The sequence below is a fragment of the Acomys minous genome (genome assembly GCF_964271855.1).
Source record: "Acomys minous genome assembly, chromosome: 7".
Lineage (NCBI taxonomy): Eukaryota > Metazoa > Chordata > Mammalia > Rodentia > Muridae > Acomys > Acomys minous.
Window position 1 is genome coordinate 118360114 of NC_140488.1, and position 26551 is coordinate 118386664.

Consider the following 26551-nt stretch of genomic DNA (forward strand, 5'->3'; position numbering starts at 1 on the left):
GGCTCAAAACCATCTATAATGTGATCTGATGCCCTCTTCTGCAGATAAAGCACTCATATACAATAAATAAATAAATATTTAAAAAAAGAAGTACCTAGGGGTGTGAACTTTGGCAAGTCACTTTAAATTGGTTTTCCCTATTGTTTTGAAATGAGGTTTTATAATATAGCCATACCAGGCCTGAAATTTGCTTTGTATACCAGGCTGGCATTGAACAGGGCTGTAACACCATGGCTCATTTTCTTACGTATAAAATGCATACTCTTGACTATAATGAGAGGCTCAACTTCACAGGGATACTGAAGAAGGGTGAAATGAGGGTGGCCCTCCTCACGTAGTCTGTCAAGGAAAAGGCATGAGGGCAAGGGCTTCATCTTCCATCGTGAAAACCTACCCCTCTTTCCCAAATGTAAGGTTCTTGTGGTCAGCATGTGTGTGGGAGGTCAATACAAGGGAAGTGAGAAAGGGAAGTGGCATTGTGTGGGAAGCGATTCAGAAGAGTAGGGAGGTTCAGGAATATTCATTGCCCAACGGGGGGCATCTGAAGAAACTCTTTGGGTCTGCATGGGTATAGAAGAGAGAACCAGTTGGGCCATGTTCTATCAGAGTACCTAGGGCAGATAACATCCTGCTCTGTGCTTATCTCCTTTTCTTTAAAATGTGTATGCAAACAGGGCCTTGGAAGGTACAGGCCTGCAATCTTAGCTGCTTTCGAGGTTGAACAAACAGAATGAAAGTTCAAGAATTGCCTAGCTACCATGTGAGTTCAAGGCTACTCTGGAGAATTTAGTGGGATTCTGTCTTGAAAAGAAAAGGCAGGGTGGAGGTGAGATTGCTCAGTGTGTGAAAGAGCTTGCTGCAAAACCCAGTGAGCTGAGTTTAATTCCTAGGGCTCGCACGGTGAAAGGAGAGAACTGACTCCCTCAAGTCCTAGAAAAAAAGAAGCAGAAACACCCAAGAGGAGTAGATGTCTGGAAATAATCAAACTCAGCGCTGAAATTAATAAATTAGAAACAAAGAGAACAGTCCAAAGGATCAATAAAACCAAAAGCTGGTTCTTTGATCTCCACATGTGCATTGTGGCACGTATGTATAGCACCCCAATTCCTATTAAATAAACACAATAAAAATGTTTAAAGGGTAGGGTGGCTAGAAATGTAGCTCATTTGGTAGAGTGCTGGCTTAGCATAGATGAAGCTTAGGTTTGCTCCTTAGCACCATACAAATTAGCAATCGGGAGGTGGAGGCAAGAGGATCAGAGGTTCAAGCTATCCTTGGCTCCACAGAAAGTTTGAAGATAGGGTATAGAAGATCCTGTCTTAAAAACAAACAAACATCTGGGTGGTGGTGGCGCACGTCTTTAATCCCAGCAACTCAGGAGGCAGAGGCAGGTGGATCGCAGTGAGTTCGAGGCCAGCCTGGTCTACAAAGTGAGTCCAGGTTAGCCAAGGCTACACAGAGAAACCCTGTCTTGAAAAACAAAACAAAACAAACAAACAAACAAAAAAGGCAGGGTTTGGGTCAGTGGTATGCCATTTCCCAACATGTGAGCAGCTTTGGACTTGATCCCCAGTGCATATTTACAGCACCTGACATAGGTTAGATCTGTCACAGACTAAGAATTAAAAATACTTAGAACAGTGTCTGGCTGTGTTTATTAAATGGTCTGTTCAACATTTACTGAGCACCTACTGGATGTCAGAAGTGGTTCTCAGCATTAAATGAAAAAGAGAACAGGATAGAAGAAAAAAAAAACCTCACTGCCTCTGATGGACTTACACTCTACAAGGAAAGACTAGTAATAAATGTTTTCCCAAAGGTCTCCTCTTGTGATCCTTCTTGGATGGCATCTAGCCTTAGGGACACAGCAGAATCAACGCACAGGGCTTCTTGATCCAACTGCAGGTTGCTGGGCCCGACCTATTTCTCACCAGCAGTTGTGGCACAGGGTTCTATTAATGCGTTTCTAACAGCTTCCCAGTAGAAAGTGATGCTGCTGTGAAGAACTTTGAGAAGCACTTTTTTGGCTCCTGGTCCCTTTTCAGTTGTCTTGGTGGCTCATGTCTAGAGGAAAGAAAACTTACAGTGCCTTGTTTCACTATTAATGACAGATTCATCTTCAGCCTAATTTTCCCCAAAGAAAATCTGAGCTCCCCAGACCTGCTTTTTAATTTTTGAGACAAGCCTTAATAAGTGAAATTGTACCAGGTTTAAAAACAGCACCCTTGGGCCCTGGAGATGGAGCTTAGTGGTAGACTGCCCTACCTAGCATGAGTTGGATCTTAGGTTTCATCACCAACATCACCAAAGTAAAGAAGTAAAAAAAAAAAATCAACAACCTTTATAATCCACAAAAAAGGAGCTTCAGAAAGGTTATCCCGCAGCCACACACAGGCACCATTCTACAAGTTGAATTAAGATAAAATAAGTTAGCCGGGCATGATGGTGCACGCCTTTAATCCCAGCACTTGGGAAGCAGGGGCAGGTAGATCGATGTGAGTTCAAGGCCAGCCTGGTCTACAAAGCGAGTCCAGGACAGCCACGGCTACACAGAGGCACCCCGTCTCAAAAAACAAAAAGAAAACAAAACAAAAAGATAAAATAAGTTGACCAATGGTTAAAATAGAAGTCCCTCAAGAATCTGCTCTCGATTTGGGTGGGGGTGATAACACTTCTGTTAATACTATCCTGTTAGCATTTCCATTAATAATATCCACCACAGAGTTCTGAGAGCTGAGAGTATGTCCTCTGAGAGTATGTCTCTGTGTGTCTTGAACAAAGGAATCTTGTTAATATTCCAGGGCTTCAGCTGTCAGTGCTATTATCTTATGAAAACAAAACTGCAATTCTCCCTGGCTGCATTATTCACTCACCTTTTGCCCTGGTAATAATGTTAGAATCGATATTTCCTTTGTTTCTACACGGCACAAATACTCATAGGATTCCCTGTGGATGAAGGGTATCACTGTTTTCTCCCACACACTTCTAAGGTATTCAAAGGACTTAACAGATTCGTTATTTAAACAAAGAATGAGTCTGCTCTTACTTATTATTACCTGACAACTGCCAGATAATTCAGTTATCTGTCTTGCCAGTTTCCTTGAGTACCAGCCCTAGAAGGAAAGGTTTTTTTTAGAGGGAGGCAGATGAAATAGGGGCTTGCTATTTAGCTCAGGCTGGCCTTGAACTCATGGCAACCCTCTTGTATACGGGCTTGAAATACATACACCTGGATACTACTATTGTTTTAAAATAAGGCCTTTTTATGTAGCCCAAGTGGACCTTGGACTTATGGCAACCTTGCCGCCTAAGAATCCTGAGTGTTGAGAAGGGCAGAAACTTTTGTCTAAATTTGTTAGCTGTTAGGGGTTTAGGACACCAGATAGGCAAGAGGTAATAGTAGATAAACAAAAAACATCTAGTCAGACAATCAATAAATGAAATAAAAGTTGAATTTCTAGTACTGCAAAGAGGACATGTTTTTAAGAAGTGGGCATCACTTTTCAGGTAGGACCAGATAAGACTATCTAAAGACAGTGCATGAGGGAGTAGTTCTGGGCAAAGTCCAGCTGCATTTTAGCACTTCAAGTTTTGGAGAGGTGGAGGCTAACCCAAGCTGGTGAGGCTTGTGGAGGGAGAGGACAAGCAGAGGCGGCCCTGGCACACCCATTCTGTGATCTCTGAGGCATGGTTTTATTTAATCTCAATCACTTTCTCTGATGTTACACACACACACACACACACGCACGCACGCACGCACGCACAGAATTCTTGATTACTTGTTCTTAAAAATATTTATTTATTTATTTATTTATTTATTTAGTGTGTGTGTGTGTGTGTGTGTGTGTGTGTGTGTGTGTAGGTTGGAAGACCATTTGTAGGTCCTTTCTCTTACCATTGAGTCCCAGTGTGTGTGTGTGTGTGTGTGTGTGTGTGTGTGTGTGTGTGTGTGTGTGTGTATGTGTGTGTTATAGGTCCTTCCTCTTACCATTATGAGTCCATGTGTGTGTGTGTGTCTGTGTCTGCATTCTAGGTCCTTCCTCTTACCATTATGAGTCCTAGTGTGTGTGTGTCTGTGTGTATTATAAGTCCTTCCTTGTAACATTATGAGTCCGTGTGTGTGTCTGTGTCTGTATTGTAGGTCCTTCCTCTTACCATTATGAGTCCTAGGGACTGGACTCAGGTTATCAGGTTTGATGGTAAGTGTCTTTAACCACAAAGCCATCTTGCTGGCCCCTTTTTATATTACTAGGTCAGAGGACAACTTTTGAGAGTCAGTTTTCTCCTTCCAACATGTAGGTTCTAGGGATGGAAAACAGGTTACCCATGGGTGTTGTGACTAGTTCACTTAACTGATGAGCCATCTTGTCTGACCCACATGTGATTTTGTGCTCATTTCCTAATGAATGTAGCTAATGTTATGTAGCTCACATTGGCCTTGAATTTAAGTTCTTGAACTCCTAATGCTCCTGTTCGCACCTCCCGTGTGCTAGGATTATAGACATGCACCACTGCATTTGCTTTACATACATATTTATATGTGCTTGATTACGTAACCTGTCATTTACTCAGGGTATCCTTGTTTTTGCCACTGATGCCCAGCCTCATTAGTCACAGTCAGACAGACCGACAGACACACACACACATGGTTACTATCGCCAGTACTTTGTCTCAACAGGTCAGTTTTACCACATATACAAGCACAGTCCCACCATCACAGGAACTATTATTTCCTTAGGCCTAACATTTTCTAACATGCACAGTCACTGATGTAGTCACCACTAAGTAAGTCTCATGAAGTTTCTTGCACATTTAAACTCATCATTTCTTGTCCCCTTTCTCTCTTAAAGCCTCTGGGTCACATCTACAAGAATTCCCTACTTATAGCCTGTTAAGAGTTAGTCTCCTTTGAAGACTGCCACCTGAACACCTTCTTCCTCATATAGTCATCACGTCCTTCTTAATTACCTTTTACCATGTTGACTCCTTTATTTCTAGGGTTGTGTTTTGATTTGAGACAGTGTATAGCCTAGGCTGCCTTCATACTCACTATGGAGCTAGGCTAGTCCTGAACTCATGGTGATCCTTCTTATTTCAGCCTCCAGAGAGCCAGACTGGAGGTATGAGCCACAATGCCCAGCAAAGATTTCCATGTATCTACAGCTTCTTAGACACTTGGCCCACACACCCCTTCAGCCTTAACATCATTTCCTCTCAGTCTCTTGATGATATACAAGGTTACTATTTCATAATTGCTCCAAGGCTTTCATTAAGTCTCCTGTGATCAGTCTCCCAAGCTCTGGTCAAACAAACACACCATCATTTTCTTCCTATAGTCAGCTATATGGATACATTTGTACATTTAATAACCCCCTGAGTTTCTCACCTACTCTGATCATGGTCATACAGTAAGTAGTTCATTGGCTCGGTCTCATTTTGTTTCCTGTATGTGTGGCTTGATTCAGCTTTATGAAAATGTTTCAGACTTACATACTTCTCAGATACCATTTGGTGGTCAAGTTTCTCTCTCACAGCTGCTGACTATGAGTCCTTGCTACTGCTGGGGCCATGGCAACAGTCCTTCTTTTCTCCTCCTCAAAGACAGGTTTGTCTCAGCTCCTCAGGACCTGTGGGGAAGCTGCAATTGTTAATTGCAAACCAGCTACCCACTAGTCACAGGGTAACATATTTCGTTTCTCTCTCTCTCTCTCTCTCTCTCTCTCTCTCTCTCTCTCTCTCTCTCTCTCTCTGCTTTTCGAGACAGGGTTTCTCTGTGTAGCCTTGACTGTCCTGGCCTCCCTTTGTAGACCAGGCTGGCCTCGAACTCACAGAGATCTGCCTGCCTCTGCCTCCCGAGTGCTGGGATTAAAGGCGTGCGCCACCACACCTGGCTAGTTTGTCTCTTTTACACACACACACACACACACATACACACACACACACACATGCACGTGCGCACCTTTTAGACTTTAGCAGCTACAGGTACAGGCGATCCATTTCTGTCTTTCCCATGGTTTCTATGAAACATTTCACATACATTGTCTCATACCCTGTATCTTATGTCACTTCTTGGGCCTCATGATAATTTTCTCTCACACAATCAACTTCTCTCTTTTTTTTTTTCTTTCAAGACAGAGGTTCTCTGTGTAGCCCTGGTTGTCCTAGAATACACTCTGTAGAGTAGGCTGGCTCTGAACTCTGAGATTCACTTGCTTCAACCTTCCAAGCACTAGGACTAAAGGTGTGTGCTACCCACTGCCCCCAGCTTATAATCAATTTCTTACACATACACTTCCATGACTTCACTTCACATACAAACCATTTCTCAAATGCTGAGAGTTGCCTGCTACTATACAGTGAGATTTCTCATCTACAAATGGTGATCTTTGACAAATATCGCTGGTTTCCTGCCTGAAGTCTTTCAGGTACAGTTTTGGTCACTCAGGCTGTCTATGCAATCAGTGTGACAGTGACTAATTTGCACAGTGACTAATTTGTAGTCCACACTGTACTCATAACCAGTATGGTGTATATAGCATTGCAAGTTTTTGTTCTGAGACAAGGTCTTGCTGTGTAGCCTAGGCTATTCTCAAATTCATAAGCCTTTTTCCTCAGCTTCTGCTGGGACTACAGGTATGTGATACCACACCTAGTTTTTACATAGCATCTCTCACACAGACACACTCTCAAAAGCTTGTGGTTGGGACTGGACAAATGTTCCAGCCAATAAGACACCTGCATTGCAAGCATGAGGACATATGTTTGCTCCCCAGACAGCAGATAAAAATTCCAGGCAGAGACATGCTCGTAATCACAGAATTGGGAGGTAGTGCCAGGTGGACCCTTAAAGCGTGATAGCCAGCCAGTGTATTCCAACTGGTAAAGTCAAGGCAAATGAGAAACAATGTCTCAAAGGACAGGGGCAGCGTCCCAGCAGACAACTCCCAATTTTGTCATCCAATCTCCACACAAAAGATCACGCATTCATATGTGCAAAAATGTTTGCAGTCACAGTGTTCTAGTGACAATACCCAAGATTGTCATCCAGCCTCCACACATAAGACCATGCATGCAGATGTGCAAAAGTGTCTGCATCACACTTCTGCCCTGACACACACAAACCTACAACCTTTTGGTGTCTGTCGGCACACTGGTTAGCAATCCTCAGCCTGCAGCAGTGTTTCTGACATACGCCATCCTTGTGTTTCTCTCAGAGCAAGTCTCTGCCTCACCCGTATTGTTCTTTATATACATTCATGCCTATCATCGCTCATTCTGGGACACCAGGAGGACAAAAAAATACCAACAGCTTTCAGCAACACCTTTAAAAATATATATTTACAGGAACAATTCCCCATTCTCTGGGACTCTTAGAAAAAAAAAAAGGTCCATTTTGGGGAAGCAAAACAAACAGTGGAGACGAGTGTAGCACCGTCCCCCAAATCACCAACCCCCAGGTCTTCAGGCCTGGTCTGGGCCAGTGCTGACAGGAGGTGAGCCTTGGAGTCTTTTGATCTACCCACTCCAGCCTAGAATTGATACAAGACAGGCTTTATGGCCCCCATTCCTCCCTCCCAACTCCAGGGACACTGAAAAGGGTCCTTTGTACCCGCCCGCAGGAAATTGGGGGGCTGGGAGGGAGGGAGCTGAAAATACACGTTTGGTATCAAAAATAAACACTTGGGGGTGGTAGGAAGACCGCCTCCAAATCCCTTAGTTCCCACCCACCCGCCTACCCACCCATCAGATATAGGAAGAGATGTTTCCCTCTCCCCTATCGAAAAGCCCCATTTAAAAATAGATTATACTATCAAAATGGAAGAGGGTGGGAGAGAGAGAGAGAGACCTGGAGTACTGGCTGGAGGGGTCCCCCAGACGGGGACCACCACCCCCAAAAAACCCTCCATTGGGAGGTAATAGGCAGGCCCCCAGGAAATTTGGCAGACAAAGGAATGGCTTCTCAGGGGGAAGAACAACAAAAGGAATATTCCTCCCTGGCCAAAAGGTTACTTGAGAAAAGAACAAGCTGACTGAGAAGGGGAGGTAGCAATTCCTATTTTAACAGTATGATTCTTTCCTGGCTACAACTCCCAAAACATTAAATCGTACAAATGCTCCCTGGACTCAGATATGGCCAGGAGTAATAAAAACAAAACAAACTAGCTCTTCAACCTATGTCCCAAAAGTGAGGACAGGGCCCCTTCAACTCCCCCAAAGGGCAGGCTGAGAAATAAATAAAGAAAGGTTCTTCTCAAGCCATACCCTGATTGTCTTGTTTTAGGGGGAAATAATGGGGGAGGAAATGGGAGAGATGTCTTAACCCACTCTCCTGAAAGGGTTGGGCCAGATTCTGCCCCAGTGGCCTTCAAAAAAGAAATAAATAAACCGTCCCACCACTGAAGTAGGAGACGTGTAAAGGCGGCCACTGGGAGGCTGGCAAAGAAGAAAGAAGTTGTCTGTTTTCGGTGGAAGAGTTAGTGAAAGATCCTCTTTCCCGGGGATATATCCACCCCACCACAACCAGAGCATGAGTCTGTCAGTTGAACTATGTTCCTCCTTGAGATGGCTAGCTGGAGAGTTCAGGAGCATGGAGGAGGGACTCCAGAGAGGGATGTGTGGTGGTTGTCATGGCTTCTGGGGCCCTGGGGAGAGCACCACGGGGGTCGAGAGGCCATCCACGCTGATGGAAGGGATGTGCACCTGTGCGCTGCCGCTGGACGGAAACTGGCGGAGGAAACAAGGAGAGGTCATAGATGTGAACCGTGCTAGTGACTCTTACCCTTTCCAACACCGGGGGCGGGGGGTGGGGAAGGGATCATACCTGGAAGGAGAGCTTGGCTGGACTACGGGGTGCAATTGGACTCAGAGTGCTCCAGAAATGAATGCTGGGGGGCAGCGAGCTGGGTGTCAGCAGCACCGGGGTCTGTGGAGATGGAGTGGCAGGAACTCAAGTGAACAGACAGTGAGTATGGGAAGATGGAAGGAACCGACTTTTAGCCCCTCTGCAGGCAACGCCTCCCCTCAGATGTCTACGGTTCCTCCTCAAAAGTTCATAGACCTACAGTGCAACTACTAAGACCGTGCCTATGACGTCTCTCAACCTTTACACAGACTGCCCCTTGTAACCTCTAAGAGCCCACCTCCTTTTATTGAGACTTCAAAGGGCAAGACCATCCACCAGATTCTATCCAGGCACTGCTCTCAAACCTCGTGTGTGAAGTAGAGTTCAACTTCCCAGTCTTAGACTCCACCCATATACCTGACCAGGAACCCTTATCGAGTTGAGCTGCCACAAAGTCAAAGTCATCACTGCCAAAGCCACCCAGCCAGGCTGCCAGCCCTTGCTTTTCTGCAAGGCACTCACCAAGGTATGCGTGGGTAGCAGGGATGGCGTCAGCGCTGGCCCCGGTGCCTGAAGACCAGAGCCTGTTCCTGATCCTGGAGTCCGTTCGGGTCCTGGGCCACCCAGCAGGCTTGGGCTTAGTGGAAGTTCCAGGTCCCGGGGCTTCCGGCCCTTCTGGGGTTGGGTGATCTCAGTGGTGGAGGCAGAGAGGCCACACCCCTGTGCTGTATTCTCTGTTAGGACGGCTGGGAGTCGAGCCAGCAAGCCTTCTGAGGGTGAGACTTCTGGTTCAGCTTTGACAGCCTCTGGACTGAAGCCTCCAGCCCCCGCAGCCTCCAACTCCTCCTTAGGCCCCTCCACTTTCACTTCTGGGGGCAGTGGACGGCCAAAACCTGGCTCCAGACTCAACTCTTCTGATTTCTGGTTTGGGGCCTCGGGTGGGGTCAGGATCACCTGGGAGAGGGGTGGGCACAAAGGGAATGCATAGGCTTGTTGGTGGGTAAAACCTTTTCCTGTGGGTCATCTAAGGATGTCTCTTGGAAGACATCTGATCTTCCAAGAGCAAGGCTGTACGTTCTTTAACTGGCCATGGGACTTAACGGAAGTGGAGCTCCTTTAGGGCAGAGGCCCTGGGCGAGACTCTAGAGGTACCACTGTCATTCATCCTCACAGCCACATTAGTCAGAAACTCTGGAAATGGGCCCACGAATTTTGTGCCTTAAGGCCACTCTGGCGAGTCCGATGAGTGCTAACGCGTGACAATCAGCAAGGGGAGATGTAACTCTCCTTCCCACCCGTTTCTCTGAGGGAATTTGTGTCCTCGCTTCCACCATTATGGCCTGTAACAGGACATCTATATTCTATGAGCTCACTTCATGCTTGAGAATTATGCATCCTTCCTCTCCAAGCCCTTTCCTAAATCCCCAAACTCCGGTACTCACCTGCAGGGGCAGACCAGCCTCTTCTGCCTCCAAGCAGGCTTCTAAGGGGTTTGGACTGGTGCTCCTGCTCCCTGAGGGGGGTGCTGGTACTCCTGCAGGGGTAGTGTTGGGGAGCACTGAGGCAGGCCGAGGATGAAGGAGTGGCTGTGGCTGCGGCTGCAAGGACTGGATTGTGAAGGTAGAATAGAGGCCCGAGCGCATGTATTCGTTCCGGCTGCTGCGTGCTAAGCCACCTTGGCCTGCCATTCCTGCACCCCTGGGAGTTCCTGGCTTCCCAGTGGCAGTGTCCCCTGGGCCTGCATGGACAGCAGCAGGGGCCATTGCTACGGCCGAGGTTACAGACACCTCAGGCTGTGGTGGGCAGTCTTCAGTGGAGCACCCTGCAACCTCCGGGTAGGACACAAACTTGTAGACAAACTTCTGGCCGCTCACTTTGCGGATGATATTCTGAGAAGTGAAGAACAGGGTGAATGAGGCTCATTCTCTCCTGATGTCTTTCTTTCCATTTGCTCCTATTTCACTCTGTTAGGCTTGTGGATTCCTCCCATCACTGCCTATGCTTTCCTTTCTTGACTCTCTCTGTGTCCCTCCCCAGTTTCCATCCTTTCTCTGGGCCCCTCACCAATTCATTCATTCATTCATTCATTCATCCAGTCTTTCTTTCTTTTAGTTTTTCAAGACAGGGTTTCTCTGTGTAGCCTTGGCTGTCCTGAACTCACTATGTAGACCAGGCTGGCCTCGAACTCACAGCGATCCGCCTGCCTCAGCCTCCGAAGTGCTGGGATTAAAGGCGTGCGCCACCACGCCTGGTTCACTAATTCTTTCTTTAGTGCCTTTCCCGTCCATGTCGCTTCAAGTCTTCTTCCGTCACTCATCTTCATCTGTTTAACTCCCCTTTTCCCACTGACTACATTCTACCAGGGGCCGATTTAGGGAAGCAGGTGAGAACATAGGACTTGGGTTTAACAGAGTCAGGTTTGGGAATGGTAAAAGGACTGCAGCAGGACAGTGAAGTACCTGATACACATGTCTGAGGAGACTAAATTAGTGTAGATGAAAGGGGGGGAGAAAAAGAATTGATACAGAGGGCTTTTCTAAGAATTTATTGACTGCCAGTGTGAAGGAGGGGAGTGAGTGTGACTGACTGACTGTGGGGACGCGAGTGTGCCCCAGGCCGTGTAAAGGCCAGAGGACAATTTACAGAAGATGCTTGTCTCCTTCCAGGATGTAGGTCCCGGGGATTGAACTCAGCTTCCCAGGCTTTGTAACAAGAGCCTTTACTTGCTAAGCCATCTCACTGGCCAGAAATAGTGGGTTTTTTTTTTTGAAAGCTTGTGATGCTGATAAGGAGCAGAGAAAGTGTATTGGTTACTTGTTTTTGTTAACTTGACACAAGCTAGAGTCATCTGGGAAGAGGGAGCCTCATTTGAGAAACAAAACAAAACAAAACACCTCTATCAGATTGTCTTTCAGCAAGTCTGCAGGCATTTTCTGCTGTGGGAGGTGCCATTCCTGGGCAGGTGGTCCTGAGCTGTTTAAAAGATGTAACTGAACAAGCTATGAAAAGCAAGCCAGTAAGTAGTTAGCATTCCTCCACAGACTTGGCTTTAGTTCCTTGCTCCAGGTTCCTATCTCAACTTCTCTCCATGATGGACTGTAACCTGTAAGGTGAAGTAAAACTCTTTCCTCCCCAAGTAGCTTTTGGTCACGGTGTTCATCACAGCCACAGAAAGCAAACTAGGACAGACATTGGTCCTAGAGACGTCACTGTTGCGACAGACCTGAGCATGCTGCTCGGAAAGGGCTCTGGTAGCACCTGTAACTTTGGGCTGGAAAGGCTTACTGTTCACAGCTTTAAATGAGCTGCTGAGGGAACTTGGAAGGTAATTCTAAGAGGAGTGCAGATGATGGAGGCCTGGCTTGTGAAGCTTCAGAGGGAAGTTTGAGAGTCTCTCAAAGTTTCTATAGGGGCTATTTATGTGATATTTTGTTTCTGGTTACCTGGGACTGAAGGAACAGCTGTGATTAACAAGAGACCAGCACCCCTCAAGTGAAACTTTTGCTTTTCAGAAGCTGAAAAAAATCAGCTGGAGTAAGAAGATATCAGCATCACTGAGGTGAAATCTTTCAGGAAGTGTTTCCTCAGGGTCAGTACACAGAAGCTGTGGTCCAGAGGGGCCAAGCATGCACATTATCCTGACAGCTTGAACTTGGCAATGTGTAAGAGTCTCCTATATGGTATTTAGTTTGGTGGCATGAAAGCTGCAATATTCAAGGAGTTGTGGAGAGCAGGCGAGGAGAAGTCACTGGTGAAGATACAGCCTCAGTTGCAACAGATGGACCAGAATTGAAAGGGTCAGGATTGAAAGGTTGGGGCTTGGTACCATGAGATAGGGTTGGAGTCCCTGGAGAGAGGCTAAGAGGCTATTGATAAAGATGCATCCTCAGTTGCAGTGGAGATCTCAGCGTACTGGAGAAGCAAAGACTGTGGAACCACCACTAAGGATAGAGCTAGCCTCAGGCCAGGACACAAGTTGTATGTGCTATAGATGGTGCAGCTGGAGAAGTGGAGCTGCCCAAGCCCTTTGTAGCCTAAAAAGATCATGAGTGAGTCCTAGATGCCAGATTATGAGCTACATGATTCAGATGTGGTAGGACACATGATACTTAGGGTGGTACCACCCCTGGGCAGGTGGTCACGGTTATATAAAAAATATGATGGCTGATCCATGAGGAGCAAGCCAGTAATTTACACTGCTGGGGTTTGGAATTATTTTGATTTGGTTGTAACCTGTTCTTTCCTCTTGGAGTAAGAGTAAGAAAGCCTTTAACTTATTTTTTTTTATAGATGCTCACAGAGTTGAGAGACATTGAAACTTTGAAGTATTTAAAAGATTCTTGGACTTTTAAAGTTATATTAGTTTTTATATGTGATCTTGGGGATAAATAAGTTAAAGATTATACTTTAATAATGATGTACTGGTATGTTAAGTTGACAAAAAGGGTCAAAGACTAGCCTTTATCAACTTGATACAAACTAGAGTCATCGAAAAAGAAGGACCTTCGGTTGAGAAAGTACCACCATCAGATTGCCCGTAGCAAGTTTGTGGGGACATTTTTCTGATTAATAATTGATGTGGTAGGGCCCAGCATCCTGAGGGTGGCACTGCCCCTGGGCAGGTGGTCACGGTTTGTATAAAAAAGGATGCGGAGTGATCCATGGGGGTATAAGCCAGTAAGCAGCCTTCCTCTATGGCCTCTGTTTTAGTTTCTGCCTCCAGGTTCCTGCCTGGAGTTCTTTCCTTGGCTCCCCTCAATGATGGACTATGGCATGGAACTGTAAGGAAGACGAATCCTTTCCTTGACAAGTTGCTTTTGGTCATTGTGTTTATCCTAACAGGAAAATAAATGAGGACAGAAATATCATAAAGAGGACAGGCAATGTCTCATCATTGGTACCAGTTTGGATATTTAAGCTAAAGCACTAAGAGAATGAGGTAATTGGCAGTAATTAGAGAAAAGGGTGAGAAGCTGGTGTAAGCATGAGGAGAGGGGAGCAAGGTTTGCTTGGGTGGGTCAGAAAACATGCTTTGAGGTATCTTAGGGCACATAGGCTTTGGAGGGTTCTAGGGATGTCCTGGTGATCTCAGAGGCTAGAACAAGGTAGAGTCTTTAATATGATTTCAGGGGTTTGAACTGAAAGAGTAATGTATGAAATTGGAATACACGCCATTAACTACCAAGGACACAGAGCACAAAGCACGAACTATTTGAGGCGGCATGAAGAATCTGCAGACACCAGGGATTTTGGTGGTCTTCATTAATGCTGGTCAAGCACTTGACAGAGTATCCTTGTATTTGTCAGAGGAGGAATGAAAAGGGATAATTATTAATATTGCTTTGAAGGTTTACACTGAGGGAGTATGAAACAGTGTGATTATTGGGCGGGGAATACCATGCAGATCTGGGAGCCTGAGAAGTAAGATGAGAAAATTTAAAAAATTGAGCTGCAATAGTAAGACAATGAAATAAACCAAGTACTATAGATACCGAGGTGCTGCTCTAGGGACCTAAGAGGAGTGGGCATGAGCTACAAATATTTGAGGCCATCTTCAGCAACACACACAAACCCTGCCTCAAAAATAAAAACAAAATAAAGGAATAGAAGAAAATAAAACAATTGAGTAAAGATATTGGGGGGTTCCAGAAAATGAAGTAAGGAAACTTAGTATTATAGTGTCAGGATGTTTCTGAGTTTAGGAATAAGAACATCAATTATTCTGTAGTAAAATTATATATAAAGTAACCAGGGGAACCCAACATTGGTCTGAGGGAGCCAGAAAACATACTTATTATCTCCAGGTAGGCAGGGAAGTAGAAGATGGGGCAAAACCAGTAAACTTTAATACTGTTTTCAAAGTTATAGCTATAGTAATTGAGATAATGAAAGGAAATTTCTAGGCTAGAAGTGTAATTCAGGAACTGCGGGGTGGAAACAGGAAGGCAGTGAATTTGAAGCCGGCTTAGGCTACATACTAAGTTTCAGAGAAATCTGGACTACATTGTAAGACCCTACCTAAAAAGAAGAAGAAGAAGGAGGAGGAGGAGGAGGAGGAGGAGGAGGAGGAGGAGGAGGAGGAGGAAGAGAAGGAGGAGGAGGAGGAGGAGGAAGTGGAGGAGGAGAGGAGGAGGAGGAAGAGAAGGAGGAGGAGGAGGAGGAGGAGGAAGTGGAGGAGAGAGGAGGAGGAGGAAGAGAAGGAGGAGGAGGAGGAGGAGGAGGAGGAGGAAGTGGAGGAGGAGGAGGAGGAGGAGAAGGAGGAGGAGGAGGAGGAGGAGGAAGAGAAGGAGGAGGAGGAGGAGGAGGAGGAGGAGGAGGAGGAAGTGGAGGAGGAGAGGAGGAGGAGGAAGAGAAGGAGGAGGAGGAGGAGGAGGAAGTGGAGGAGGAGAGGAGGAGGAGGAAGAGAAGGAGGAGGAGGAGGAGGAGGAGGAGGAGGAAGTGGAGGAGGAGAGGAGGAGGAGGAAGAGAAGGAGGAGGAGGAGGAGGAGGAGGAAGAGAAGGAGGAGGAGGAGGAGGAGGAGGAGGAGGAGGAGGAAGTGGAGGAGAGAGGAGGAGGAGGAAGAGAAAGGAGGAGGAGGAGGAGGAGGAGTGGAGGAGGAGAGGAGGAGGAGGAAGAGAAGGAGGAAGTGGAGGAGGAGAGGAGGAGGAGAAGAGAAGGAGGAGGAGGAGGAGGAGGAGGAAGTGGAGGAGGAGAGGAGGAGGAGGAAGAGAAGGAGGAGGAGGAGGAGGAGGAGGAAGAGGAGGAGGAGAGGAGGAGGAGGAAGAGGAGGAGGAGGAGGAAGGAGGAGGAGGAGGAAGAGAAGGAGGAGGAGGAGGAAGAGAGGAGGGAGAGGAGGAAGTGGAGGAGGAGAGGAGGAGGAGGAAGAGGAGGAGGAGGAGGAGGAGGAGGAAGAGAAGAGGAGGAGGAGGAAGAGAAGGAGGAGGAGGAGGAGGAAGTGGAGGAGGAGAGGAGGAGGAGGAAGAGGAGGAGGAGGAGGAGGAAGAGGAGGAGGAGGGAGGAGGAAGAGAAGGAGGAGGAGGAGGAAGAGAAGGAGGAGGAGGAGGAGGAAGAGGAGGAGGAGGAGGAGGAGGAGGAGAAGAAGAAGAAGAAGAAGAAGAAGAAGAAGAAGAAGAAGAAGAAGAAGAAGAAGAAGAAGAAGAAAACAAAACAAAACAAAAAACCCAGCAGCAACAACAGATGTTTTTCTGACAGTAATTTCAAAGGTTTCCAGTACTGGTCTCTGAGGCCATACCTTGTCATAGTAGTACCGCAAGGCCCGGCTAAGCTTGTCATAATTCATGTTGGTCTTGTTCTTCCGTAGTCCCCATAGCCGGGCCACCTCCTCTGCATCCACCAACTTGAACTCACCACCATCTCGTGAGGTCCAGGAGATGATGTGGCCATTGCCTTGTTCCCGCAGAAGCTGCAGCAGAAACTGCCACAGTGTCACAGATGGGTCCATCACTAGGGAAGCGCTCACGCCATCCCAGGGGTACCTAAGAAGACAGCAAAAATATTTCCTTTCTTGTTGCCTTGACTCCATCTCTGTCCCAAAATCTCACTACTGTTCCCTAAACAGTCTCCCAAACTCCTGCATGTATCTTTGGATGCCCCTTGTGTTTCACATGTTGGACTAAAAGGAATTAAAAAAAACCATTTATATGAGTATGTCTGTGTGAGTGTACGTGGACATATGTGTGAGTGTCAAGGGAGACCAGAAGAGGGCAATGGATACCCTAGAGCTAGAGTTACAGGCAGTTATGAGCTGCTCAACATGGGTGCTGGGAACTGAACTCTGGTTCTCTGTGAGAGCAGCAAAGTCTTTACCATTGAGCCTTCAGTCCAGCCCTGACAAATGTGAATCTTTAGGAGCTACAGGGAAAATAGGATAATACAACCTGAGCCCCAAAGACTTCCATATCTTAGTTCTTAGAGTCTGTGACTAGGTTATGCTACATAGCAAAAAGGAATTCTGATATGAAATTAGACTATAGACCATAAGATATTATTATTATTATTATTATTATTATTATTATTATTATTATTATTATTATTATTATATTATTTTGGGTTTTTTTTTTTGAGACAGGCTCTCTCTGTGTTAGCCTTGGCTGTCCTGGACTCACTTTGCAGACCAGGCTGGCCTCCAACTCACAGTGATCCACCTGCCTCTGCCTGCCGAGTGCTGGGATCAAAGGCGTGCGCCACCACGCCCAGCCCCACTCTGGTTTTATTTAATGTCAACCACAGCATGAGCTCTTTTCAAAGCAGAAGAAATGAGGCTGAAACAGAGTTTAGAAGCAGGAGAGAGACTTTCAAACATCAGAGGGACTCTCCCTGCCATTCCTGACTCTGGAGAAGGCTCCAGGATAAGGAAGTTGGGCAGCTCCACAAACCTGGAACGACTCTGGAATCGTGCTCAGTATTATAACTCAAGGTACAACTTGAATAAGCAGGAAACGATTCTCCTGTAGAAAGGACTAAAGTCCTGCCAAGACCTTAATGCCAGCCTGGTGAGATCAGTGCTGGATTTCTGAGCTACAGACTATCAGATGATAAATGTGTAATTTTTAAAAGTTACAGGGTCTTGCTGTGTAACCCAGGCTAGTCTTTTTTTAAACTTTCTTTTCTTTTTTTCTCCTTTATTAATTTATTCTTGTTACATCTCAATGGTTATTCCATCCCTTGTATCCTCCCATTCTTCCCTCTCTCCCATTTTCCCCTTATTCCCCTCCCCTATGACTGTTCCTGAGGGGGATTTCCTCCCCCTGCATATGCTCATAGGGTATCAAGTCTCTTCTTGGTAGCCTGCTGTCCTTCCTCTGAGTGCCACCAGGTCTCCCCCTCCAGGGGACATGGTCAAAGGTGACGCACCAGAGTATGTGAGAAAGTAATATCCCACTCTCCACTCTACTGTGGAGAGTATTCTGTCCATTGGCTAGATCTGGGTAGGGGTTTAAGGTTTACCGCCTATATTGTCCTTGGCTGGTGCCTTAGTTTGAGCGGGACCCCTGAGCCCAAATCTGCCTATCATAATGTTCTACATGTAGGTTTCTAGGACCCTCTGGATCCTTCTACTTTGCCATTCCCCCATGCTTCTCTCATCTAGAGTCCCAATAGAATGTCCTCCCCTCTGTCTCAGTTTCCTGGTAAGTGAAGGCTTTCGTGGGTCATGCCCCTTGGGCTAATATGCAGATATAAGTGAGTATATACCATTGGAGTCTTTCTGCTTCTGGGTTAACTCACTCATTATGATCATTTCTAGCTCAATCCATTTATCCACAAATTTTGGGAATTCCTTGTTTTTAATAGCTGAGTAGTATTCCATAGTGTATATGTACCACAGTTTCTTTTTTTAAATTTTTTAAATTTTTTATTTTTTTCTCCTTTATTAATTTATTCTTGTTACATCTCAATGGTTATCCCATCCCTTGTATCCTCCCATTCTTCCCTCCCTCCCATTTTCCCCTTATTCCCCTCCCCTATGACTGTTCCTGAGGGGGATTACCTCCCCCTGTATATGCTCATAAGGTATCAAGTCTCTTCTTGGTAACCTGCTGTCCTTCCTCTGACTGCCACCAGGTCTCGCCCTCCAGGGGACATGGTCAAAGGTGAGGCACCAGAGTATGTGAGAAAGTCATATCCCACTCTCCACTCTACTGTGGAGAGTGTTCTGTCCATTGTCTAGATCTGGGTAGGGGTTTAAGGTTTACCGCCTGTATTGTCCTTGGCTGGTGCCTTAGTTTGAGCAGGACCCCTGCGCCCAAATCTGCCTATCATAATGTTCTACTTGTAGGCTTCTAGGACCCTCTGGATCCTTCTACTTTGCCAGGCTAGTCTTGAACTCTTACCTCAGCTTCCTGAGTACCAGGATTACAGGTGTGCACCAATGCACTTACACAAATGTGTAGTTTTAAGGAGATTAAGTTAGAGATAATTTATATAGCAGGACTAGAAAACTAGTGAAATGTACTTGACTTGACCCATATCATCCATCTCTCTCTCTCTCCCTCTATCTATCTATCCATCCACCCACCCATCCATCCATCCATCTTTCTTCTATTCCATCAACTTTTCCAGTATGTGTTTTTTGGTAGCCCCTTGCAAGCAAACACTGTTCAATGCACATGGGGCTCCTTTCCCCATTACTGAGCAGTCATCCTCAAAACAAAACAAAACAAATAAAAACCCCAAACAAACAATCCCCCAAAAAACCAAAAACAAAGAAAAACAAACAAAGAAAACAACAACAAAACAAAACCAGAAGGCCCAATCAAAGGTGCCTTGCTTTATGAAGCCTTTCTTGAATCTGAATACCTACTCTTTTCTGTCCCTTGATCCTTCATTTTCTTTAACCTGTGATTGTCTCTGTATGGCTTAGGCTTTCTAAAAATTGTTCCTTTTTGATGAGCCTATATTAATTATACATACTGGATTTCACTATAACATTTCTATTATAACAACTTTGATTACATTTACCTCCATTACCTTATCCTATTCCCTTCCCACTGATCACTTTCCTCTTTCCAACTAGGCCTCTTTGTATTTTATGTCTTTTTTTGTGATCCAATAAGTTTCAGTAGACTTGCTTACTGGGGCATGGGTAAGTGTTTGTTTCAGGAGCACAGATACCTTACCAGTGGCTACACCACGGAAGCAATGATTGAAGGGCTTCAGACTCCCAGTTGAGGATGGGGGCCACATGAATCCTTCTTGGATTTTTTTTTGCCACTGTTGCTGCTGTTTTGTGATGGGGACTTAGGTAGTTCAAGCTGCCCTCAAACTCATGGTGCTATTGCGTCCATCTCCCGAGTGCTGAGATTACATATATCCTAGAATATATGGTAGCTGCTTTTTTTCTGCAGTGCTGGAGATCAAGTACAGGGCCTTATGTATGCTAAGCACATGTTTTATCACAGACCTTCATCCCAAACCTATGTCTTTCTTTAAGCAAACACGCATTTCCTGTTTAATATTACATCAGGCACTGCTCTAAGCAGAAAGGCATCTGGCCCACTGGACAATCAACCTAACTATAATGCTAGATTTCTATGGTTTAAATCCTGGAGCTGCCAGTTTCTAGCTGTGTGATACTGGCCATATTCATTAACCTTTATGTACCTCCAATCTTCTCATCTGTGAAACAGGGGTGGTGACAAACGCCTCTACAAAACAGAGACTTTGCATTATTATTATCGTGTGAATTAAATGTAACAAGCCTGGGGTATAAGCTTTAAGTAAATACTTTCAAATTTGTTCATAAATCTTTTTTTTTCTGCTATCCCTAAATCCAAAAAGCTCTAAGAACAAAAGGATTCTTTGTAATTCTTTTGGCAAGAAAGCATGATTTGAAAGAAAGCAAGGCACGTTTTGGCTCTTATTGATCCTTGTTTAGCATGAACGTTCATACATTCTGCTGCAGGGATCTGAAAGCATCTGGTGACAGAGCTGGCTGAGCGTGTTATGTAACATCATATAGGCACCCTGCTACCTTTCTAAACTGAAAAAAATTCACAGTTCTGAAATACATGTGGTCTGATAAAGGCATGGGCTGTTACTTCCATAGGTATTGATTCTCATCTCTCATCCCAACTCTGGAAAGTAGGCATTTTTTCCTTTTGGAAAGGAAATATTCTTAATTTAACAGCACTTTTATTTTTTTTTTTTAAATAAGGCAGCTAATTTATACACCGAGGCTAACGATGTCAAAATGACTTCACTATGCCCCCGTTCTAAGTGTCAGTTCCTGCATTTGAACCAAGCATCATACTCCAGCGGTCTAAGTGGTTTTGTTATTTATTTTTAGAAACAGGAACTCATCTAGCCTATGTCAGCCTCGAAGCTGTCATGCAGCTGAGGATGACCTTGAACTCCTGCATTTCCTGCCTCCACCTCTCAAGTACTGAGATTACAGGCATGGGTTACCATGACCAGCTACAGGGGTCTGAGAGTGTAACCACCTGTATAGGTCTATCCTTTGTGTACATACTACAGTTTTTGTTTTATCTTATATTTTATTATTATCCTTTAAAAGCCTGTTACTTTCCTTTTTTGTTGTTGTTGTTTCCTTGAGACACGGTTTCTCTGTATTGGCCATCCTGGAATTCACTCTGTAGACCAGGTCGACCTCTAACTCAGAGATCCGCCTGCCTCTGCCACGCAAGCACTGGGATCAAAGGTGTGCACCATCACCGCTCTGCTGCCTGTTTATTTTTGGATGAGAAACATGAAGGGAATGGATCCAATAAGGAGGAGAGGTGCGAAAGAATTGGGAGTAGCGGGGGGGGGGGGGGGTTGGGGGGGCAGGGAGGCAGGGACTGTTAAGCAGGATATATATTATTTGAGGGGGGAAAATTTATCTTCAGTAAACAAAACAAAATATTATCAACTAATTCCTCCCTTTAGGAATGGCCCTCAGAGGAAGGATGTAACCTGTCACCTCATCACTACCCTTTTCAGTAAACAAACTGGAACTAACCCTGAACCTTTTTGTCCCTGAGAGGATGGGACTCAATCAACCAGCAGCCCACCTGGCAGGGATTGCTGGTAATATTAAGAATAAACCTTTTAAAGTTTTGAAGACTGTGCTTTAGATTTATTGCTTTATTTATTTATTTATTTATTTATTTAATATGCATGAAATTACAGCTTGATCATCCTCATGTCTGAGATAGTTGAAGGTTCATTTAGCGGACACAGTGTTAGGCAGCTGTCCAAATTACAGTGCCAATTAACAGTAGATCAGAGGCCCCTCCTCAGAGCTCTTAATGGACTAAAATATCCCCAAGACGCTAGAGGCCCATAGAATGCAGTGACTCCTAGTGGCCTAGACAGGCAATTTCACCACCTCCTCTGAGATAAGCCAGAATCTAGCAAATGTGTGAAATCTGCCCAATTAGGGACCAGCCTATCAAAGACACGGGGCTAAATTTGATTATTGCTTTTCCCACACAGCCCCTAAAGAGAGTGCTAGTCACCTGTCCTTCCCTGAAGGTTTTCCTTCCTCTCTTCACCTCATTCACTGGGTGCCTCAAAACAGTTTTGGGACACGACAGACAGAAGGCCCTGCATATTAGTATAATCCATTCATTCATGGGGCAGTAAGAAATGTCTCAAAAAAAAAGGGAAGAAAACAAAATAATAGCACCCTTCAAAAGGTAGATTGTATTATTGCCTCCATTTTCCAGGCAAGTCAGTGAAGTGTGGAGAAGGAAGTTAAAGTAGTTTGCTTAAGGTGCCAGCACTGGATGAGATCCTGGATGCTGGATGAATTGACTGGATGCTGACAGTCAGAATTCAAACTCAGCATTCCTAGCCATTCAAGGCCATAGACAGGGAAGATCCCAGGGTGACAAGGATATGATTAGGATGGGCTATCCTGGGGAAGTGACATTTGATGGAGGGAGGTAGCAAGTCATATCGATGTCCACAGGAAGGGTAATTTTGGTAAAGGGAATAGCATGTTCAAAAGCTCTGAAGTGGCTACCTGAAGTATCATGGTTCCTAGGATAAGAGCCTAATTTCTGAGGCACACAACACTCTTTGGCAGGAGTGCCATTTCCTCCTTGGACTAACTCTATCATACCATCAAGTTCTAATCCCTCCCAGGTAGAATTTTCCCTCTGCATGGTCCAAGGCACGAAGTAACTTGTTTGTCATTGCAAATTTGTTCCATCCTGGTCTTCACAGCCTCACACTCTGCTCTGTTCTGTCTGTGGGGCTTTGAGAAAGCTGCTCAACCTTTCTATGCCTTGTTGAACATCTGTAAAATACTTTCAAACCAACAAAGAAGTAAAAAAGAAATGCCTACCCTCAAAGGCTTTTAATGGGGATTCAATGTGCCAATATATGTAAAGGACTTAGAAAAATGTCTCCAGCACATGGGAGAAACTCAATAAATGTTAACCCTTAGGTTGTGTGTCATCCTTTTCCCTCCCTTCAGCCTTCTGTAGGACTTTACTGTCTGGCTCTCATCACTTCTATGACCTTGCCTTCCACCCCTCCCCCTCAACTTGTTTCCAGTGACACTGGCTTTTGAATATGGTAGCCACAATCTGACTTCGGCATCTTTGCACCGAGTGTTCTTTCTGGTACACCTTTCCTTTACCAAGTATGGCTTCCTCCTTGGTTTCCTTCAGGCTTTCCTTCATCAGTTGTATTTCCAAGTGTAGCCTGCCTGCCCCTAAGAGTTCAAACACCTCAATACTCTAGTCCTATTTACCCCACTACATGTTTGTTCCTTAGCATTTGTGTAACACACTGTATAATTTTTTTTTACCTATTTATATAGTCTGTCTCCCTCACTTTCAGTAATATCCGTTTCCTATGTGCAGTGATTTCTGCCTGTTTTGTTTCTCCGTATCTCCAGCATCTAGAATGAATGCCTAGTGCTCACTAGGTGCTTAGTAAGTATCTGTTAATATTTAAACAGTCCCAACTAACATCTTAATTAACTCTTACATCCCCTTTCTTCTTTTTTTTATCTGCCCCATGCCCATACAGATGTTTGGGATACAGTCTTCATTATCAGTTTTGTGGCATGATCTCACTCTGTAGTTCAGGTGAGTCTAAAACTCACTATATAGCCCAGGATAGCTTTTACTTCCTGAAAATCCTCTCTCAGTCTTCCATGCTGGAAATGTATAGGTGTGAGCACGTTGTACATCCTAGATGCTCCCCCACTATTTTGTGCAACAAATTATTCCAAGCACCTACTGTACAGAAGGTATATTTTTAGATGAAAACAGAGTACTAAACAGGCAGATAAAGCCTGTAAGTCCCCATAGGATCTCTATTCTGAGGAGAGACAGACCACATACAAAGTCAGAAGTGTGTCTAACTGTGACAGAGTACAAAGGAACAAAGCAAGCAGGAAAGAGATCTGAACCCTGCTGAGTCTGCAAAATCAGATGGTCAAGGGGAGGGGTGGGTGTTGACTACCTTGTTTTCACAGAAAAAAAAATCCTTTGAAACATTTTAGACATGTGCCTTTATACAGTATATTCCAAACACCAGTGTGACATATACATCTTTTACTGAAATAACACTAGCTAGATGCAAAGACATGAAAGCATCCTCTGAAACCTCTTTTCTCTTTGTGCCTTTTCGTACCACCAACATCACATTTCTGTTAACACATCCTTTTATACTTACTTTATTCATAAATCAAATGGCATTCTTAGAAACATCTTTAGTGTGTTCCCTGTACGGTGTGGTGAAAAGATTATTTGGGGTATGGCAGCTGGACAGGACCTTGGAAGGTACCACACAGAGATATGGAAGTAGTGTTAAAGGAGAAAGAAGAGCTAAAGCAAAGGCCCCGAGGCTGGCCTGGACCTGCTGTTTTTGAGAAGCAGTGAGGAGGTCAGCATGGCTGTAGCGTGGGCCTGAAATGGGGAGATGAAGGAGGTAAGGTCAGAGAGATGACTTGGTTAATTAACTCACATATTTTTTCTTTACACTGGAAAGGGTTCTAGTTCTGGCTGCCCCCATTTTAGCCCAGTACAGGGAGAAAGTAGTTAAGCCATTCATGTAAAGTCACACAACTGCTGGGACTTGAGGTGGATGGGCCCTGAGACCAGTGGAGACAGTTCTGCTAGCAGAAGGAGCAGTAGAAACAAAAAGCCTGGTAACTGGAACTAATTTGGCTGTTAAGGAATGTGCCCTCATATGGGATGCAGTGAGGTGAGAGAGGGGCATTTCAAAAATGTTCCTCGAGCTGGGTGTGGTAGTACATGCCTTTAATCCCAGCACTCAACGAAGCAGATTGCTGTGAGTTTGAGGCCAGTCTGGTCTACAAATCAAGTCTAGGATAGCTGAAGCTACACAGAGAAACCTTGTCTTGAAAAAACAAACAAACAAACAAACAAAAACAACAACAACAACAAAAAGTTCTCCTCTAAGTAGTTACTGGATCATTTCTGAGTAAGGCTTTTCACCTCCATATGCCCCAGTTTTCTCAGTTGCCTGCTAAACAGGGCTGTGATGAGGACTAAGCAAGCTGGAGATTACAGAACACTGTGCCTGGTACACAGCATGTGTAAAAGTGTAAAGGTTAGATCTGACTGTCATTACCATCAGTACCATTACTGTACGTGAGACCTGTAGCAAGACAAAACGTCTAAGTGGTTAAGAGTGTCTAGGAGGAATCATGTTATACAGTAAATGTCCCTGGGTTTCACAAGTACACAGGATCAACGAAGAGATGGGGGCAGGAAAGACTGATCCAACACATGGAGAGGAGGAGGGAAATAAAGTACAAGGCCTATCTTCTTTGGGGAGGGATTGTAAGCACTGGACCCAGAAGGGTAACATTCAGAATATAAACATTGGGCTGGCAGGAGGCTTTTGAACAGACCCATTTCACAAGGCCTGAGATATGGTGTAAGCTAACTCCTATACAACAGCAGAGAAAAGCCATCACATAATTGAGTAAAAAGAGGGAGCAGAAGTTGGGGTGGTGGCGGCGGCGCACGCCTTTAATCCCAGCACTGAGGAGGCAGAGGCAGGCAGATCTCTGTGAGTTCGAGGCCAGCCTGGTCTACAAAGCATATCAAGGACAGCCAAGGCTACACAGTTTCAAAACCCTGTCTTGAAAAACAACAACAACAACAACAACAACAACAACAACAAAGGAAGAGGACAAGGCCATAGACTGGGCTGCTGAAAATGAAATAATACAAAGTACTAAACTGTCCCATTGTTAAAAGGAAGCAGTCCAAAGACTGAAGTCTACAAATAAGGGAGAAAAGTTAGGGTAGTGATAACTAAAGGGATGTGAATGCAAACTAATCCATAGTAAGATGGGGGCAGTGGGAGGAGGTGGGTAAAGTCATGAGGCTTATTTAGCACTGGGAACTCAAGGGGGTAAAATTATAAATTCAGGTGGACTCACTGTTGAACAGACATGGGGTGTTGGGAGGGGGCACAGCGCCACGGATTCAACAACAAACATGAGGGGGCTCAATAAACAAGGCCACAGAAAGGTCTTCTTAAAGTTGAGGTTAGGGGAAATGAAAACACTTCAGGTGCATCTACTAGTAAAGGGGGACTGGACAAGGCAGCAAACTGGGTCCCAGTAAGTGGGGGTTGGGGGAGGGCAAGACCACGGACGAGTCCATTAAGTTGGGGTGGGGAAAATCATCAGCTCACAGACCGATCCATTATACAGAGACAGCAGGAAGTTAGGCCACGGTCAGATCCACTATAAAGGGCAAAAGGAGCAGGCAATTCACACACAGGGGCAATCAGTTGGTGGCAGTGGAGGGAGCCAAACACCGGCAGGCCGGCCGGGCCAAGCCACATCCCCCTGCGCGGGGGCGAAAAGAATACGTGGGGTCACGGACGGGGCCCTCCACTTTGTGGGCCTGGGGCTCACCTGCGTGTGGCGCGACGGTGGCAGCGGCAGCTCCGGGGGGCGGGGGCTCCATACGAGGCCCCACCGCCCCCCAGGCCCGGGTTCCAAGGCGGTGTCGGTGGCGGCGGCTGCGGCAGCAGCAACCAGAAACCGTCCCTGCGTTTCCCCACGGCTCACGTGGGCCCCCCCGTGGGAGGAGCCAGCATTCTGCTGCTCACTGATTGGCCACAATGCCAAGGATCAGAATCACAGCTCCCGGGCTTGGTGGTGGTGGAATCCTAACATGGCAGTGATATGATTGGCTTAATGGGGATTGATGGACTGCGGGTGGCGGGACTGAATCTGGAGAGGCTTTTTGGGCGGTGTTGGCGCT

At 45.5% G+C, this 26551-nt stretch overlaps 1 protein-coding gene and 1 long non-coding RNA gene across 2 annotated transcripts; one reads left to right on the forward strand and one right to left on the reverse strand.

The window, feature by feature from the left end:
- Nucleotides 1-3846: 3846 nt before the first annotated feature.
- On the forward strand, nucleotides 3847-7742 carry LOC311602249. The gene is made up of 2 exons (XR_014780710.1): nucleotides 3847-3881; nucleotides 4034-7742. It is a non-coding gene; the product is annotated as an uncharacterized lncRNA (long non-coding RNA).
- Nucleotides 7311-26352, reverse strand: ELK1 (ETS transcription factor ELK1). Its single transcript, XM_084790051.1, has 6 exons — nucleotides 26200-26352; nucleotides 16075-16318; nucleotides 10285-10731; nucleotides 9365-9796; nucleotides 8822-8923; nucleotides 7311-8724 (listed from the first exon to the last, which is right to left on the reverse strand). The coding sequence occupies exons 2-6, from the start codon at nucleotides 16282-16284 to the stop codon at nucleotides 8626-8628; spliced, it is 1290 nt and encodes a 429-aa protein (XP_084646177.1). The 5' UTR covers nucleotides 16285-16318; nucleotides 26200-26352; the 3' UTR covers nucleotides 7311-8625.
- Nucleotides 26353-26551: the final 199 nt, after the last annotated feature.